Source organism: Euprymna scolopes, chromosome 6 (genome assembly GCF_053919585.1).
Source record: "Euprymna scolopes isolate OS-2025 chromosome 6, ASM5391958v1, whole genome shotgun sequence".
Lineage (NCBI taxonomy): Eukaryota > Metazoa > Mollusca > Cephalopoda > Sepiida > Sepiolidae > Euprymna > Euprymna scolopes.
The window spans coordinates 156413212-156434337 of record NC_136487.1 but is presented as its reverse complement, the minus strand read 5'-3'; the positions used below and the strand labels follow the sequence as shown (position 1 = coordinate 156434337).

Below are 21126 nucleotides of genomic sequence, written 5' to 3'. Positions count from 1 at the left end.
TTTTTTTTTGATACTCATGATGGGCTCAGAATTCTTTAAATAAAAACAAAAACAAAAAAATTAAAATTATAAATGAGTTGAAAATTCACCCCCTGAGAACCCAAAATTCATTACCACCGTTTCCTTCCCCAACATAAACAGAATTTTTGTGAAATGTTAAACGGTATTTTACTCTGTAAATATCGGTGTGTTACTTACGGAAATCGGTTAATCAAACTGCAGAAGCACCTGTTAAACTACACAAGTTCTATAATTGAATACTCCCCCAAAAGAACAGAAAACATAAAAATATATTTTTGTAAACTCGTGAAAACTTTTTTAGATCAATTAAAAAGTAATAAAAAGTACGTAACACCAAAAATGAACCACATTTTTTAAAAACTTTGTTATTGCAAATGTCTGCTCAAGATCCCTCCGCGATGTGATAAGTCACTTCACCACGCGCATGCGCACGCGAACGCATCATGTAAGAAAACACTACTGAAGGCAGTGAAATGGCGTAAAATAGTCCCAGGGTCCAGGGGTTCATACCATGCAAATGGTAAATTTGTGACGGGTTTGATTATCAGATTCGTTGTAGCAATCCCGAATACCCCTAAAGATCCAAATTAGAGTGGTCGGTGTTCTGTTGTAACGTAAGGTAATATTTACCAAAAAATAAATATTAAAAAAAAAAAGGCAAGAAACGAAAAGGAATAAACTTTCGCTATGTTGTTAAACTTTCTGTCTTTTATTAAAAGAAAAAGAAGTTTAAGAGGTTTCTAATTAGTTTAATTTATACGTCAAAAAATATTCAATGAGCAGCAGCATCAGTGACGATCGACGGAAATTACCGAAGTTTACCGAACAGCTTCACATTGCTGTTCGTTCTTTATCATTTTTGAGCGCTTCTGTACGCCCCCCCCCCATCTCCTTCCCGTCTCTTCTAATCTCACATAGAAGGCCGTAATGGCTTTTCCTCGTCTGCTCGCTTAGTCAGGCGAGTCTTTATTTGTTGTTGTTATCAATAACCTAGTGGTTTTGCTGTTTTATCATTACTGAGAAAGGAGAATCCAGCCCTTTCTTCTTCCTCCTGGGCCCTTTCTTTTTTTCGCCTTAAACCAAAACCAACGAAATCACAATAACACATGCGCGTATTTTTTTTTTATTTTTATTATTTTTTAAATTATTACTTATTCTGGGAAAAACAAAAAGCAAAATGAACTTAAGATATTGATATTTCACGAATGATAAATGATATCTTTTTCCCTGTTTGATACACGGACAAGTAAGTACTTGCAAAAAAAAAAAAAACAACCTTATTGTTTTGAAACTAGAAATGAAAAAAAAAACACAACATTCTTCCTTTAATTAATAAATGTGATTTTCAAATATTTTATATATAAAAAAGAAAGCGATTAAAAAATATTTGAAAGTAATTTTCCTTTTAAGTATAATATTTATATATAAAGAAGAAGGAAGAAAACATCCATTCATTGTCTCCTTTCTTTCTTTTTCCCTTCACTGCTGCTGATTTTATTTTTTGACCCCCCCCCTTCTTTTTAAACCGTGGAATAAACTTGCATTGTCGTTTATTGCAATGGCAAAAGTAGTTGGGTTTCTACTTTTTCTGGCCACCACCCTTCACTTGACTTATTCCCAAACAGGTATGTTAATAATTTGTTTTTAAAATATTATTTGCACAAATTTGTCTATTATATATTTCTTTTCTTTAAAACGTTTAACGTTTGTAAATTACTTTGTAACGCGAAAAAAGAGACCCCCTTCACAAAACACCTTGTCAATAAAAAATATAAATTCGATAACGCTTAAAGGTAATTTCGATACATTTTCTTGTAATTAGGCTGAAATTAAAATGTATCTAAGTACATTAATTTCTGTTTTAGTCACGTAAATTATTTTGAATTCACTAGTACTTATTTCACTAAATAATTTACTTGACTAAAATAGGAATTAACATGCGTCTAGTTACACTGGTGAGTCGTGAAACGTTGAAACAGCTGTCTAAATGGTTAATGTACGCGCGTGCAGTGCGTACACACACACACACACACACACACACACACATATTTATATATACGCTTTGTCGGTCTTTTTTTCTTGTTTACACTTTCAAATTTCAAACAAAATCACTTTTATTTGATTCTGAAGCCGAAAATACCCCCCCTTTTTTTTTTCGATAATATTGGTACCAGGTACTTTTACAAAATTTGAATCTAACTGTTTTTACTTTAAACTAATCCTAACCTAGGGTTCGGTTCAAATTCTGTAGAAGCACCACACACCACAGCATTAGCATTAATGATACGGATTCAAATGTTTACGAAACCTGGAAACTTTATTTTACGTAGGTGTTCCTATTTACTTGCCTCCCCACGAGGGTAGAGTCCGACACAAGGTTGTTTTTTTAATGTGGGAAAAATCTAGCTCCTAAAAATGGGCTATAGGAATAAAAATTGTCTCCGTCATGAAGGATTACTTCTACTGACTGAGGTGAAGGTGAGGTGTAGCATCAGAACAGATACTACACGGTTATCTTAGCTCGAAGGCCAGACAGGAAAATGATTATCCTATTTTTACAATATATATTTACACACATACACATGTGAGTAGATTATGCAGAGAATGTGAGAATGTAGATGATGTAATTGTTAGAGGAAAGTACAGATTAGTTAACAAAACACAAAAAACTCCCTCCCCTGCAGCCTGCACATAAGAATAGGTTTCTAACATTAAAAAAATATATATTTATGCACTTGTGTTACCGTGCTGAAATAGTTATGATTTAGAAAGCCATTCTTAACATGGGAAGAGTATTTTGTAATTATGTACTTCCACCTAATAATTTAATAATAATAATAAAACTTAATGCTATTTTAAAAAAAAAATAGCACGGTAACAAAAGTGCATAAGCACCTTTTTATTTTTATAGCACGGTATCTTTGCATACCCTGCTATAAAAATATCATTGCATAAATATCAAATAGATTAAAATAACAACAACAACAAAAACATATTTCCACTTCACATTCTTATAGAAGAATCTGTTTCTTTGTCTTAAAAACTTATTACTATCGAATAAATGTATGCCACATGAACTAATTGTTCTTAAAATTGTATTAAACGATAAAAAAGGCGTTTAATTTGTAATACAGACGTTTTTTACTTTCTTTCTCGCCCCCCCCCCCAACAAACAAATATATATGTTCAAATGCCCCCCCCCCCCTTTTTTTAAAACCTATCTGTGCTTAACGATTTAATAAACAAAAACTGTAAAAACTGAATTTAACTAACTCAAAAATCCCATCTAAAATAATATCACGGTCCATCTGAATAAAGTACATAGAGTTCCGCCAGTGGAAGGGAAGGGACTCCTTATTTTTATGTTTTTTTTTTTTTTTTCTTTTTTTTCTAAATGTGCTGGAGGATATTAAACTGTACGAGGGCCTTTCATTATCGAGATGTATAAAAGAGATGGCCGTAAAATACCCCCCTCCAAACATTTTCCCACATCTCAAACCGCCGGTATCAATGACTAATCTATTTTTCATTGCCTAATTCATAATTCTACCCTTATATAACAAGTGATATACTTTAATCTTTTACCAAAAAGAAAGGCAAATCTAACCTCCTGCATTTCTTTGTGATTGTTTTAATTAGAAAAATATTGCGTATAACCTTTGTAGATTTAAATTTTACTTAGAAGAAATTTGAGATTTAAATATAAAAAAAAAAAACTTTAAAATTGCCATTCCATGTTTTTGACTGTACATGCTTAGTTTATGCCAGTCAGAACACGAATGAACAGTGAACACCTACAAGATCAAGGTTCAATAGTTGACCTTTAAGAAAAGAATAGGAAACCCCTATAATAAAATCACCGACTTTTCTTTTTGTTATTTTCTGTGTTTAATGTCGGGTACGAAACATATGCAAAATTTGTATTTTGTTTATAAAAGTACAGCGAAAAGTGATCGATTTATTGAACTGATGATTTCTAATTGATTATATCGAGTTGCAATCGACATGTTTCCATTGATCCTTTTATGTGTTTATTTATTTTTACGACTACGTTTTGAAAATTGTGACATGAGGTTTGAAAATTAAAAAAAAAAGATTTGTCATTTTATGGCGATCCCATTGTGTGCCAATTAAACACAATGTCATCGCCATAAAATATGAGTTTATATAAAACAAATATTTTTGAACTCTGTTTATATCATGGATGTAAATAAAATAACAATGGAACGTTGCGCTTTCTACTGCTTCTTTGTTTAACTTATTCTAATTTAGCTGTAGTCAACCGGCGTTGTCCGGGTGAAGGAAAAAAAAAGTCAAAATATAGTAAATTTTTTTTTATATAGGATTTTTCAAAATTCGTTTTAGTTTTTTTTTTTTTTTTTTCTTTTTTTTAATCAATAAATATTCGATTATTTGTAAAAGGAGGGGGGCTACTCATGCAAAATGCGAACCGATTTTTGCAATATCTTTTTGGTTATTAAATTGTTACAGGGGAGTTGCAAAACGCAATCCTTTTCCCATGTTAAGAATGGCTTTCTCAATGGACGTGCAGCCCGCAGCCGTGCTGAAACAATATCGTTATTTAGAAAGCTTTTTTTAAAACATGTAAATAATGGGATGTTTTGTTAACTATTCTGTACTTTCACTTAACAATTTAATAAACAAAAATGTCCCAAAAATTGAATTAAACTCGGAAATACTATTAAAAATAGCACGGTAATATAGATGCATAAGTACCAATGATGATGTTATTAGTTACGTGTAGGCGGAAGACACACAAAGGAGATGTCAGAAATTTATTTAATACAAAAATAATAGAAAACACTTTAAATTCTATTTGAAATTTTTTTTTACTTTGCGCTTCTTTAACCATTATTTTCAAATAGGATTTTTTTTAGTTTAAATTTTATTGCTGTATCATTTGATCATTAAATTATGAATTGGACCAATTTGTTATTAAACAGATTTATGGTAATATTTTAATCTCTATATCTCTATAAAATTATTGGATGTAAACAGTTAAAAAAAAACAACTTTCAATCATTTTTAAATGATTTGCTAAGAATTCTAAAATAAAATAAGTTTTCATTTGATAATTTTTTTAAATGCTCCTAAATTATTTTCAAATGTCGACGGTTTATGGGGTAAGTAATTCATTTTTAAAACTATTAAACATATTAAAATGGGTGACTTGTTTATGAAGAAAGTTGTATGCATTCTGGTAGATTCAATGTCGTATACTTAAAAAATATTAATAAAAATAAAATGTAAGCCCCGGAGAAGCGAGAAACGCAAATTAAGTAATTATACTTTTTTAATCTTTGATTATAAAAACTATTTGATAATAGTTTACGTTTGTTTCTGTATTTCTTCATTTTATATGAAAGCTTATGATATTGGTAATTTGATCTTTCGTTAGAACTGCAACCGAACTACCACGTGAAACGAATGACATTTGAGTCCTTGTTTGATCAGAGATTTATAATAACCTTTTGTTTTCTTAAATAAAAACATTATCCTTAATGTTTTTATTTAAAAAAAAAAAATTTATCAACAAATCTAAAATTGGAGCCTAAAAATATACGAGTATTTTTTTTAATGGTCGTATGCTTTAATTTTCAACTTTTTTTTTTTTTTTTTTTTTTTTTTTTTTAAATTCTGGTGGGTTTAATTTTTCTCTTTTTGTTTTAGTAGTTAGCGTGATTGGGTATTTGATTTAAATAATTAATACTATTAACCAATTATTGAAATCGAATATTAATCAATAATAGTAAATAAAACAATGTAAGTCACGTAGAGACGAGAAATACAAAACATGTGAAAAGCTTAGCAATTACACAAAAAAAAAAAAAAAAAAAATATATATATATATATATATATATAACAAAACATTCCATTGTGTAAGTTTTGGTGTTATCCAATCGAGTCTTTGTATTTAAATCATTGCTTTAATTAAACTCACGAGCTTTTTAAAAATAATACTTTAAAATATCAATAAAATGAATTCATTTTGAACTTTTGTTTTCATTTTTCTACAAAATCTCCCCCCCCCATGTACTTTTATGCGAACTTCATTATGTCAAGACCAACGTACTGATTGACCCTGGTATTTAGATAAGTCACAACAATATGACAAAAGTTTCTAATTGATTTTTATAAATCCTTTTTTATTTTTATACGACCTGTATTTATTATTTTTTTAGAAGGCCGAGTGGGGTGGAGGTGGGGGCTACAGACGTACCCCCTCCTCCCAAATGTAATTTATATTTATTTAAAACTAGCTGTGCAATATTTACATTTTTTGTGTGATGAAAAGTTTAATTTTCTTTATTTTATATTTGAATAGAATAAATATTCGAGTAACAATAAATAAAATCGGTGTTACTGTTACGTATAGGCGAGAAACACGCATACACACACGTGACATTCTCTAATAGTTTCATTTATCATATTTTTTCTTGCTTTGTATAAATAACAATGATGATTAACAATAATACTCGATGATAATAATAGATAATAATAATGTTTATTCCTCCCTCCCTCGTTCCTGCATTAATAATCGACTTAACATATTGCATAATTGCATTGTCAGAAGTATTTTTTTTTGGGGGGGGGGGCTTGGAATTTCTTATATGGAATAAAGTCTATATTCCGTATTTTATTAAAATTTAACGTCTTTTAATAAAATGTACTTATAAATGGATTAAAATTGATGTTTTTGTTAACAAATTCAGAAATGTTTAGTTTTGATCGCACAAATAACATGTATTTGCCCTTTTGTGCAGTGCAAGGGTTTTCTTTGTATCTCCCACCTCCCCCTTTTTATTCAATTACTGTCTGAGCCTACCCGGATTTTTTTTTACTTTCATTTTTCTTTAGCCCCTTTTTCTTTTAACTGTTATTCATTTATTTATTAAGATGCTGGTGGTGACTGGTCCGTGCACTGCACTACTACACATGATGCTATTTAAAAAATATATATACATTTTAGACAGACTTTTCTAATTTAAATTCAATTTCTACGGCATCTTTTAACTTGTTCGATGAAAGAACGGAATAGTTAACAAGGCCCCCCTCCTCATATTCAGAATGGCTTTCGGTACTAGTGCAGAGAGTGATCCGGACGTAAATAATAACGTTATTATTTAAAAAGTCATTCTTAACATGGGGAGGGTGTTTTGTACCTACTTCAACCTTACAATTGAATAAAAAAAACCGATAAAACTTTAAACTTGGAAATACGATTTAAAAAATAGCGCGGATCACTCTCTGCACTAGCACCTGGCTTTCTAAATAACGTTATTTCAGCTCGACTAGTAAACTGCACAAGTACCTATAACTAAATTTGGCCACGTTGTTTTAATCTCCATTTCTAAGTAGCTTCTGAAACTTTCAATACGTGAGGATTCATTAAGAATTCTAAAGCTAGTTTAAATGAGGTATTCGTCAGGTTAAAGGCTTCGAAATTACTTTCAAATTTCGAAAGGTATTTTAATTACGGAATACATTCTGATAGTTTTAATTTGAAAATTGCCATAAAAAAAAAAATAAAAAAAAAAATAAACAAATCCCATAAAAATTTTGTCATACATTTTCTTTCGAAACGATTTTTTTTTTTTTTTTTTAAAAAGTGTGGTAAATTTTTATCTGATTTCCACCTTAGCATTTTCCTTTAAAAACTACATTACTGTGCTTTTCGGGTATGCTGAAAACGAATATCGCATTTAAAGTTTCCTCAAACAATTAGTTTTCCGGATTTTAAGCAAGGTCATTCCTTATGTTATTGTTGGTGGCCATCTTAGTACGCGCGTGCTATATGGCCACCAGCAATAATATAAGAACTGACCTTGCTTAATATTCGTAAAACTACTTGTTTGTGGAAAATTTAAATGCGATATTCGTTTTCAGCATACCCGAAAACATGTAACAGTCTTAAAGGAAACCAGGTAAAAATTTATCAAGTGTCGAATGATTTTATTTTACCCATCTAAACTTCAGGCATTAAAAATGTTTCTTATCTTAAACAAGTCATTTCTAGTAACAAAAAGTTCATTTATTTTACTCATCTAAACTCGAGAAATGCACGATTAAAATGCGTAAACCTTGAATGACTAAAAATGGAGATAGGTGCCACCTGCAATTTCGTAGAGCAAACCTGACAATTCATAAAATGACAAGGAAACAGATGTTATTAATATTTCTATAAGTACAAAATAAATTAAACAATTTTTATTTTTACTTATGTAGAATAAATGTATGAAAAATAATTTAAACCACTTAAGTTTTTTTTTTTTTTTTTTTTTTAAACTGGAAAATAATTTATGTAGATTAAATGCACGCAATGCAATCAATAATTTCGCCAAATTTATTTGTACCTACTCGGTTCGTTCCGTTTCACTCGATCTTGATTTTTGATTGCAAGGTCAAGGATGCTACTTGCTCTACGAAATTTCGGGTGGCAGCCATCTCCATTACAGTACTCATTCAATGTTTACACATTTTCATCGTGCATTTCTCTAGTTTAAATGAGTAAAATTTAACTTTTCACTCGAAATGACTCCTCGTGATAACGTTTAAGATAAGAAACATTTTTAATGCCTATACACTTATTTTCTCATCCCCACAAACCCTATTTAATGACATTACCGATAAAACTTTATAGTATTATGTTGCTTTAAGTAAAAAAAAAAAAAAAATTAAAATTAAAAAAATTAGAAACATTTGTGAAACGTAATTGGGTGAAGTTATTTGAAAAAATAATCCGTTTACAAATTTAATATATAAAACTCACTATATGTGTCTGTCTGTCTCCATTTTTTTTTTTTTTTTTTTTTTTTTTTTTTAGTGCATCTCCGAGATGCAAGGTCGTAAAGTGGCGCAAGGCGGGCCAAATGAAATTTGGAATTTGGATAAAATTAGATTTGGCTTTTGGCCGGTAAAAAAAAAAAATAGCTGTTAAGGGGGGTTCAAAATAAAAAAAAAAAATAAATAAAAAAATGGAACAGCAAGTGAAGTGCTCTTATATGCAAATACATTTATGTTAAAGTTAGCAATAGTCAATAGACCAACAAAAAACAAGTTATTTATATAATTTTAACCCCCTCAACAGCTGTTTTTACGGGCTAAAAATCAAATCTTAAAAAAATAAAAATCCATAATTTCTGAACAACTTTTTTTTTTTTTTTTTTTTACCAGAAAAATAAAATCCTGAATTTTATATTAAAAGCAGCATATTTCTTTTTCTATAATTTTTAATAGAATTTTAAATCTTAAATTTTTCCATTTAAAACATACTTGACACAATTTTTGTAATTTTCGCTGAAGACGAAAATTAAATTTAATATTTTAAAAGGCTTTTGACTCAAACTAAGCTTTTTATGTTTTTAATAAAATTTAGGATGATTTGCTATAAGAATATGTAAAAATATTAGAATATAAGTTACCCGAATTTCAAATTTTATTTTTATAACTAGACAATTTCGTAAACACGTGGACGACAGCACCATGGCGGATTACAAGATATTAGAAAGTATAGATGTGTCTAAATATTTAAGTGTTTCCATGAATTGAAAATTTTTAATGTAACTAAATGGGCAAATACCATTTTTTAAACATAATTGAATAATTCCAAACGCCATTTATGGTAAAATACCTTCAATATTTTTAGCTTTATATTTTTTGTTTGTAATACCTGTTGGCCACCTTACCTTACGAAAACTCATGTAAACGACAAATTGCAGAAACAATTTTTGTAATTTTTAAACATTCTCTATTTAATGGTAGATTGGCAAAATTGGGATTTCTAAAAGAAAATTTTTCATTTATATTTTGAAAATTTAAAAGTAGTGTTTTTCGTAAAATAATGAAAAGATTTTTTATGCTAATCTGAAAGATAATTATTCACATATTCAATGAATTTCACACTTCAAAAACATTAAAGATCAAAAAATGAAACCCCCTTGAAAATTATTTTCAATCTCATAATTTGAAAAGCAGCTATATTTCCCCCCTACAATCTTCATACACAGGAAATATATGCTCAGTTCTGGTTTCTTATTTTAAAGGTAGGACGACCACAAATGGAGAAGGGTGAGGTTATGTAGACAAATATATATCTATTATGAAAAAAAGAAAACATGTTACACCTTTATAAAATTCATTCGTCCCTTAATAATTGGTGAAAATTCTATATTGATTAGATAATTATCTGATTTTTGGTAGATTTTTAAAGACTCCGTGAAACAAACTTTACACCCCCCCACCTCCACGCTAGTTAGTTGTTTGGTTCATTTTTGACTATTTCTTATCCGTTTGATGAAAGCTAAAACAGTAACGACAAAGTGTGGAGCACTATTTTGGTTTTGATTGTAACAGATAGTACACAAGTTATTTTTTTAACTTATTTTTTTACTTTTCGAAATCATTGCTATATATTGTGTACAATATAATAATCAGTAGAGAATTAGCTCTATAATAATATGAAATCTGCATAAATTAAAATGTTAAATATATTTTGTAAACGAGCAATGCCAAGTGTCTGCTAGTTTATTAAAGACAATATTGAAATGAAACAAACAATGGTGTAACGTTATTTGGTTGGGTTGTCAAATTGACTAACGCTATCTACTTCCTATGATTTGGACAACCAGCCTTGGTTCGAGTAAGTTAATATGCGTGATCGCCGATAATTTTAGAAGTAATTATTGATGCAATATGAGCTTTTCAGTTGGAAATGACCTTATAGCAGATGAAATTATGACAAACATAAGCAGGAGCGAATTCTCGCAGCTGGAGATTTCGAAGGCACTTCCTTCCTGGTTTGTCCAATCAGAAGTCGGCTCTGTCACGTGACTGAGTTTATAAAAAGTTAAACCGGCAACACTCTCTCTCTCTTTCTTCCCATTTCTTGAACTGCCAAGGACTTCATGAGGAATGGACCTGTTGCCCCCAACCTTTCTTGACTCAAACAGAATTCACACGGCCTTCGGGCTCGGGGTTTGGCTAAAATGTGAATACAAATAAGCCAACATGGCTACCTCCACACACGGACTTCCATGCGGCACACACACAAACTCTTTCTCATCCTACAGTACTATCTAATCTTTCGTGACGGACAGCATTATAGCTATGGACCATAATTTCAAACATACACCTGAACTCTTCTCTCTTTCAAAAGGCCTGTATAATCATCAACGTCTCTACACAGAAACTCTTTCCACAACCGTTTCTCTGTACAAATCATACTAACAAATATAATCCATAAAACTGTTTTTAAATGTTAGAATGAAACTTGTCTTTTTATTCTAAAACCTGTTTGTCTGACAACTCTATTTTTAACATTCCTTTCGACCATGACAAGTATGATTTTCAATATTAAGATTGTCAAGATTAAGAATAAGATGACAAACGACACCCATTACTCACATTTTTTATAGCCTTGTACCTTATTTATAAGTGAAATTTTGATTTCTCAGAATAGTTGACGAAACAAAAAATGGTCAAGAAGCAAATAAATATTACCAAATAAATGTTACCAAAGGCAAGCTAAGTTATTCTGGATAATTTTTTTTTTTTTTTTTTTTTTTTTTTTTTTTTTTAATTTTTTTTTTTATCCCCAAAATGGCGTCGCAAGATCGTTGATCGTCGCTTTGCCATAAAATTTGATTTTTAATAAAACTATTTGATCAATTTGTGATTTGGAGGTACATTATTTTCTTTTGCCACGGGCATATACATCATAAAGACTTTGTATTCCACATCGTAACCTGAAAAAAACGTATCCTGGGCTTTATTTTTTTAGGGGAAGTAAGGGACAAGCACTGTGAATTCACACAAATCTGACCTTGTGTCCAACTTGTATCATTTGGATTCATCAGACTATTGGTCTCATCTTGAGTGTGATTTTCACAACGTTTCGGTCAATGTAACCTCCGACCTTCTTCAGGTTCAATCTTATTGAACTCTGGAATGTTTCTGTTGAACTTGGGAATTTGGACGGAATTTCGAGCAGAACCCTTTACTTCACGGGGGTAGCATGCTCTTCTTCAGGCAGCCATGTCTGGAGAGAGGTCCTAAGTAATTCACTATTGTATTTTTCGGTCGCTCGTACTGAGGATTGAACCTTCAGCCTTCAGGAGAAAATCATTTTGTACAATTGATTTTTCCGAGTACTCTAACCACTGTGCCACGGGTCCTTGACTAGCTACAATCACTATCAACAATTTCTCTCACTCTGTGTCTAAATCTAAAATTCCATAAACAAAACTCCTTCCTAAAACTGCCCCCCCCCTTATTGAACTGTTCCGCTGACTTGCTTTCTTGCCAAGTACAACATGGTCGTCTTCAAGTTTAATGCAAACAAGTTCTTTTAAATAATCAAATTCTACCTCAACTTCCACAACTAGCAATCATTACGTTATCTTGGTGACCACCAAGCACTCTTATCCTCGAGTGACCTTCGGGCCTTGATAAGTGGTGACCTCCTTGTAAAAGAAAAATTTATAGAAATCACTCCAAAGTATGAAGCCACTTGATGTAAGAAGCTTTAAAAAAGAAAAGTACATTATAACCCCGGGATACGGCATAAAAAATTAATAACAAAATACAGTATATAATACACATGTATATAATCAAATAACATTATAAATAACACCGTAAGGCGAGGCAAGTACCGTAACCAGAGTCCGGAAGAACATCGTATTCTACATCATAACCTTAAAAAACTTATCCTGGGGTCACCATATCCCGGGGTTCTATTGTACTTCAAGGTCAATAATTGCCAACGATAAGTGTTTGATGAAATAGATTCTAACCGAGCAATTAAATGTGACTATTTTTGAACATTTGAGCAGATTTTGAAACCTTGATCGATTTAGAAGGGATTCTAAAAGAGTAATGGTTCGAAAGAAGTTAGTGAGTTTTTAGTGTGTTCTGGTACAAGGGTTCGTCTGTGTTGAATAAGATAAGGAGAGGGAGAGCACTAAAGGGAAGGGGACGAACAAGCGCGCCTTTAAGAATTAGAACGTACAAACGGGGTCAAGCCCCTCACTGCGTTTGAAAGAATGAGACCAGCTGGAGAAGCGGCTTTTGTCAATTAATGACCGTAAATAATTCCAAAAGGAAAATGTTACTCTTATTTTAAAATGTCATATTTTGGACCCCGCCGCCATCAACGCATAACTTTTTTTGTTTTGTCATTTGTGCGAATCGAGTCTGATTTTGCACTTGAAGTTTGGTTTAAGTGTTAGAGCAGAGCTTCCCGACTGACTTTTTTTTTTTTTTTTTTTTTTTTTTTTCGTGCGATGCCTATTACAAAAAAAGAATATTTTGCCTTTTTGCAATAAAACATTTACGATATGCTCGTTAACGAATCTAGTAGAGGGATTGGTGCTTGTTGAAATAGTCGACGGATCGATTTTTTTTTTTTTTTTTTTGTCGTTTTAATCAAAAACATGCTTGTCATGTCAAAAACACACTATTCCTTTTATATAATAGTAAAGATATATATATATATATATATATATATATATATAATATATATTTCATAATGTTTTTAGGGATACAAAATTTAAATATTGCAATTAGGAGGGGAAGACTTTTCTGATTCATGATTAAAAGTAAATTTGAATATAATATATATATATATTAATCTATATATAATTAAGAGAAATGGAGAGCCAGCTGACTGGTTTCAACCCTTGCTTCTCAAAGCTGTATCAAGGGAATTTTTAAAACGAAGAATGAAAAAGCGATTAAAATTGCGTTTTATTCAATTTACGGGGAGAAAAAAAAAATGGGAAAACGATTAGAATAAAACCGCGTTATGGTCGAATACCCTAGAGATTAATCACGTTCAAACCCAGAAGGCATTCCCTTTGCTTGCAAAGGGAAGGTTTTCTAAGTCGAACATGAATAGTTTCCAAGATCTTAAAGTAATATATTGAATGAGCACGACTCTGAATAGAAAGAGTCTGTGCTAAAGTTTGCTGCACAAGACGGGTTTTTAAGTAAATGATCAGTAATTGAAGACCCGTATGTGTTAGTAACAATGTCTGTTGCCCGGTAGGTTCCATTCCTAATTTTACTGGGTACATGTTGTTGGATTCTTCGATCTAATCTTAATGTCGTTCGACCCAAGTAGTTGGCACTGCAACCACATTCAAGATTGTAAATAACGTTACTATTATGGTGGTGGTGGTGGTGGGGGTAAAACGTCTTTTCGAGAAGATGGTAATAAAGTTCTCGTAGAGAACACAACACGCACATTGGCAGCAAAATAACATCCATGAACTGCTGAACTTATTTGTTTGGCAAATTTCTCACTTACTGTACCCAACTAAGGCAAACGAAAACAAAACGCTTTTTCATTCTTTGTTTTAAAAATTCCCTCTATACAGCTTTGAGAAGCGTCGAAACCGGTCAGCTGGCTCCCCATTTCTCTTTCTTTCCTCTCCTGTTCCCCTTTTTCCCCCTTTTTGGAGAGATTAAATGAATATATATATATATATATATATATATATATATGGAATAGTTTCATGAATTACTTGGCTCTATTATACTGAGAAAGTCGAATTCTACTTATGAACATTTTTCTTTTACTAATACAAGTGTCATTCCAAAAGTAATGTCTCCTATTTTTTCAACTCAAAAAGTTGAAGAGCTACGAAGACGGAAGTGGTACTATTAAAACGACTGACCTTTTTTAATTTATTTTTTCCACAGTCTGAAAATTGTAAATAAAAATGAGGTGAAAACTAGAAAAGGAAACAAAATATCAATGAATTATAACAATTATAGATAATTTTCTTTTTACTTGAGTTTGCCCCTAACAAAGCATATCGCCACTTGGACGTAAGGGGCTACTATTTAGCACCATGCCTAGGAAAGATTAACAAAATGTTGGTTTACATTTAAATTTCTGCATATCAGTACAGCCAGGGAAGCAGGTAGTAGGAAGGGAATTCCAAAGTCTATCTGTTAGAGGGAAGAAACTATTAGAAGAGAAAGCTTTCTAGTATTTAGGGACCGCAACAATGAAGGGGTGAGATTTTGTTGCTAAGCGAGTTTGTCAGGAATATGTATGTCGAGGGGGAATAAGTGCAATATGTTCATCAGAGCACATTCCATTAAAATATTTGCAAAACAGGCACAGGGATGCAACATTGCAGTTACGGTTTGAAACTTTAACAAAGTGGGACCTATTAGATTGAAAACTCTTTTTTTGGACCCTATCCAAGAGGTAGATGAATCAACACAGATGTGGCAACAATACTCCATACATGGGCGAATGGTGGTCTTGTAGAGGTACAGGATACTCTCAGGTGAGTAGTTTTCTAGCTCAATAGAGGGAACTCACCTTCTTTCCAATGTTCTCAATTTATTTATTCCAGTTCATATTGCCTGTGAATGTTAGGCTAAGGAGTTTGAAGGAAGAGTTCTCAGGTCAGATGTTGGAGAGGTGTCTTTTAATTGTTATTTGTCATGGATATCGATAGTTGGAGAGGTCTTTTAATTGTTAAAGGAGAGCAGCTTAGTCTTACTCGCATTAAATGTTACCATCTATTTGCGACCCCATTCCACTATGGTCTGGAGGTCATTTTCTAACGATTCTGCCATTATCTTAGATTTATGTACATCCATTCTTCCCTCATGCATGTTATAGAGCATTTGACCATCAGCAAATATACTCATCTTGAACACAATATTATCAGGGAGGTTGTTTGTGAATATCAGGAATAATAGTGGTTCAAGGATCGACCCCTGAGGCACTCTCGCATTATGTTATGCTGTTTGGATATACATCCACCAATGACAACCTGGATGGTCCTATTGTCTAAGAAGGATCTAATTATATTTAGTATACGTTCAGTTATACTGTATGATTTAATTTTCATTAACAGCCCTTCATGCCAGACTTTGCCAAAGGCCTTGGATATATCAAGGGTTATAGCCCTGGTTTCGCCCGCTTTATCTAGTGCGTGTTATATGCATTCAGATTATTGTCAAAATATCTGCAGTAGGACGACATTGCTTAAAGCCATAAATCCAAATGTTGATGTTCAATAAATATTCATTGCTAAATGCGCAGATTGGAAGGATTTATAATTCCCATCATTGTTTTAAAATTAAGTGCCTTTTTTTCTTTTTTTTTTTGCAGGGAATCTATAGCATTAAAAATGATGTTTGTATTTAGGCAACTCACTGTCAATATAGCATTAATAATTGTTGTAGCCTTACAGACTGATAATCCACAAAACCATAGGATAGTTAATAAAATTGTATTAAAAAACCTATACTACAAGAGTATAGTTCATGATTCTGCGGTTATATCTGCCACAAATCTCTACCCAATGACGTGTTGGATGTCAGATTTACTTTTGCAAGGTGGTGGACTAGTGCTTGATTAATTAAGGTCTCAAAGATTTTAGCGAAGAGGGGGAGGAGACTAATGGGGCAATAATTGAACGGATCTATTCTTTCACCAGAATTCGTGTACACTGGTACTACAGAGGCCATCTTCCATTAGCAAAGCAAGATTCACCAAGGCATTTATTGTAGAGTTTGGAAAGTATGGGGGTTAGCTCAGCTAAGCATTTCTTAATTAGTATAGCAGGGATGAGATCAGGCCCACACACCTTAGAGGTGTCTAAGTTTTTTTGATATCACAAACATGAGAAGTGATGATTTTTACATAGTCTAGTGCGGCTTCAGGCCGCATAGGGAAATTTGGGAGGGAGTTGTTTGTTGGCTCTAAGGTGGACTTGGGGGTGAATCACTGAGCAAACAGTTCTGTCTTTTCGGTTGCTGTGCATGCGACCTTCTGGTTGTTGAATAGTGGAGGAATTACTGATTGCCTTTCATTCACTACACTATTATAGATTTTCCAGAAATCACAAGTTCCTATTTTTTGCAATTCTGTGCGTTCCCTGATTATTTCAGCATGCTTTCTTTTCGCTGTCGCTATTTCTCTTACGACTTCTAGCATCTATGAATTTTTGGCTATTTGTATTTGAATTATGATGTATGAACTGACGGAATGCATACTGTCAGCTGCACAATCTGTAGTGAACCATGGGGTTGAATGAGACTTGCTATAATAATTCTGTGCGGGAACATGTGCTTCAATGCCCACTTTGCACCATTCAATTGTCTCATGGGTACACTGTTCAGCAGGAAGAGAAAAGATATGTGGTATCTCTGTTGTGTTCTGGTGGTAGTACATTGCAAATCAGTGTTTACTTTGGAATAAAAAAAAAAATACGCAGAAATAATCATTAGCAAATTTCTTTGTATATATCTAACATACTAGTTTTATTGGATTTTTAAAGTCAGACACAAATAGCATTTAAACTGACAAATCAGCTTTTGACTTGCCAGTTTTCAGATATATATTATACTAGCCTAGGTGCCTAGCATTGCATGGATGTTTGGAGGTGTGTTGAGCAAAAAAGAAAAAAAAAAAAAATGTGGTAGTAGGTAGGCAGGCAGGCAGGCTCAAACCTGTACTGCGAAGGAGGAAAAGAATGTGAAAAAAAAAAAAAGTGACATGTTTGCTGTTGCATCCATCACCAAACTGGAAGTGATGTCCGTTTAAATTAAGGCTAGACAACCGAAAAGAGGCAATGACTTTCGAAAATATTGACTAAAAAATCGAACCTCCCTGTAGAAAAGTGTCCAGTTGAGGGTGAAGGAATCAATGTTTTTGACCAATTTTTCAATATTTGTCATCTGAAGGGACGAGCTTCAAAATACTGATCTCGTGAAAATCTGTCACCTCTGTCAAAGTTTTAGGCAGACATACAAACATACATTTAAACAGGCAGGTGAGATTTATATTATAGATATAAATTTTATGCAGGTATATATATATATATATATATATGGTTGAATATATTAAATTGGCCTTGTGATGATGGAAAGGATGCTACCGTCTTCCATGATAGTGAATCTCTTGGAAGGCTGATCAGCCTGACTGACACAATTAAGCTACACTTTCACAAGACGTTTTTATATTCTCATTACAATAATTCAGATTTAAGGTTATGCCTTGATGTCACCCTATGTGATTTTTGTGTCAAAATTTAAGTCCCTTATGCAATTTGGTTGTCACTTAAAAAAACGCGTAAACCCATTCCATCACAATAAAATTGGCAGTGCCCGACAGTTGAAAACAATTTCAGTTAGGAGCATTCCAATAGAAGCTGACGCTGATCATGGACGTCATTAATTTCCACTTGCAAAGGTAGCAGTAAACACCAAGACCCACAAGTAATTGCCCCAAGCCAGCACTAATTGCCAGTGACCACCAGATTTTCCAGGGCCGGCAGTGGCCCCTACTGACAATCGTAGTTTAATTTGCTTTTTGGTGTGTTCCTTTACCAAATCTCTTCTGGTTTTCACCGGGCAATACTGGTGCATGGGTCCTGCTAGTTTAAACAAAAATAAAAGGTATGTATGTAAAGAAAATTAGCTGACTGATAAAAAATTTTACATTATTTATTAAATCGTTAAATGTTCAAAGGCAAGGAATGCATTAGAAGTTATTCTTTAATCCGTGGAGTTGTGAAAATTTATATTTTTCTCATAGGAAATAAATTGTCCACTACTGTAAAGGAAACAGTATGAAAATCAAAAACTTAGACTTTTCAGTTGTAAAAACTGATTGTAGGAATTTAAAACAAGGTAGGATCCATAATTAACAAATACAATCCAATCCTGTCTGCAATTTTGTGGACATTAAAAAAAAATTGAAAATTTATCAAACCAGATTGTAGAAATAAAGTCATAATCTGTGATAAATACATGTAATCCTAAGGTAAATCTGGTCAGTATATTTTGGTGAAATTAATTAATCTACGATCGGTTAAAGTAGTTTGCTTGGAGCATTGTTTAATGTGTATATTAGAAGAAATTTAAGTTTATGAAAGACAGAACAATGCAAAGGTGTGACAAATAGATTCAAACTGATGCAACGTAAGATATAATGGTGGAACTAACCATTCAGTTTCACTTTGATAAAATGTGTGTGTGTGTGTGTATATATATATATATATATATATTATTACTATTATTATTATTTGAAACAATAATTTACATGTAGGATGTTCTTATTTACGTCAGGTGGTGTCTCTGTGAATTAATCTATAGAGAAAAATCTCAAATTCCTTAAAAATGTGATTTATAAAATCTTAAAAGTTTATAAGAATATATATTTGTGCATTAGTTGAATAAAACCACACTGAGAAGTCATCAAAATATAAATAGTGTCTGGATATTTTTGTCACAAAAAAGTCTGTAAAATTTGCCGGCTCAGACCACTGATTCAATACCCCCTCTCGCCAATTTCTAACTTTGACTCTCAGAATATCCCCCCTCCTTCTCTCTTTCTCTCCAAAAAATATTCTTGTACTCATAAAAAATCCCTTAATTCTGATTTAGTAAACTTGAAATATATTTAAATATTTTAGAATATTTTTAATTTCAAAATCCAGTGGATTATTTCAAATGGATCAAAAGACAATATTTCATCTCAAGAAAAATGTTCTTTTCTTTCTCTTGTCTGATATTGTTGGAAAATAATTTCTGAAAACTGTCTCAAAGGTCATCATGGAAAGTTATTTTAAATATTTTGTCTTTTAAATGTCACCTTGATTCAAGCAAGTCGGCGTTTACCTAAAAATGTCTTCCTTTTTTTTTTACTTGTTGAAATTTAAATAGCTCCTTTGAAAATATAAATATAATTGATAAAATACAAATCTGGTGTTTTGTGAAATAGGATGTACATAAACTTATCAGTTTACACCATTTTTTTTTTTTTTTATCCGACTTTATCAACATGTAGAAATATAAATAGTAGTGCTGGGACGATTAATCAGAATTAGGAATTGAAAAAAAAAATTATAACATTTTGGGGTATCTGTATCCAAAAACATCTTGTGCCTATGTTTCGATGCCCAAAACGTTTTTTAAACTTAATTTTCCATGGCTCATATTAATAATGAAATATTGATTTTAAACTACCAGTAACATTAAATCATAAGTGTATTTTTTACATTTGCAAAAACATATGCACATCTTGCATGGGTTTTTGTAGTAATCTGAACCCCCCCCCCTCACTCCCAGCAAAACAACTCTATATTTAGAAATTAAATCGCCTCTATATCAAAGTAGCTCCTTTATGTCTCTGTAGCAACGTGTTGTCCGGGTGAATCAAAATAGATTTAAAAAAAAAAAAATTAAGTATTTGATCTAAAAGTATCAAAGAAAAAATAAAATAAATTCAGTTATTGCTGTATGAGAAATTTACAAATTAGAAAATTAAGTACTGCCTTTTAAAAAAACAAAAAAATTAAATTAAATCCAACTATAGAAAACTTTAAGCATATGGTTACCCTTCTTTGGTTATATTAAACTCTGCTCAGCTATGACCTACAGTGGTATTACTAGTCAAGGTCCCGTTCATGCATTAAGAGAATATCATTTACAAACAATCTATGTATAAAGGAGAAGTATGTAACTACAAAACAAATTAATCCAAGTTGCAGCATAAGTTAAAATAGATTCATCATTAAATCCTGAAGCTGATACGAAAAATGAATTGCTCTTTGTGCCCAGTGATGAAACTCTCTTATACTAATTGAAAGGTGATTTGTGTTTTGGCATGAATATTCTAAACATCCGGGATAGTGAAGCGAGCCGTGTTCAGTTATGCAAATGATTTGTTTTGCACAAGTTATTGTAGTTAGGCCTCTGTGAAAGCAAAGTGAGTCAGAATCAGTTTTGTAAGCGGGTATAATTCACCTGTTCACACTTGGCTTAGTGAATAACCATTTATTTCTTGTCAAGACTAATTGGGAGAGGATAATGGTTGCCCAAGATCAAGATTTGATGACCAAAGTGCAGGTTCTGCCACTCAGAAGTAGATTGTAACTCACTGGACACCCAACTGTAAAGTTCTGCTGGGTGATGGCACAATGGAGTGTGTAAATATCTCTGCTGAACCCTTTGTAAAAAGTGGAATGTCAAATGTTGTGGCAGGTCCTGGGAACATATACCAGAGAAAACAGTTGGAAATAAGTTGTATACAATCCACTATGACATTCTTGT

At 32.1% G+C, this 21126-nt stretch overlaps 1 protein-coding gene across 5 annotated transcripts in view; it reads left to right on the top strand.

Annotated features, from left to right (window-relative positions):
* Window positions 1–926: 926 nt before the first annotated feature.
* Window positions 927–21126, top strand: part of LOC145278068 (uncharacterized) — a 182741-nt gene continuing 162541 nt past the window's right edge. For 3 of the 5 annotated variants that reach the window (XM_080130319.1, XM_080130316.1, XM_080130315.1), the window contains exon 1: window positions 937–1646. In XM_080130319.1, coding sequence (XP_079986445.1) covers window positions 1580–1646 — 67 coding nt within the window. In that variant the 5' untranslated portion in view covers window positions 937–1579. Of the gene's footprint in view, window positions 1647–21126 lie in introns of all 5 variants that reach the window. The other 2 variants (XM_080130318.1, XM_080130317.1) reach the window with 2 other exon arrangements.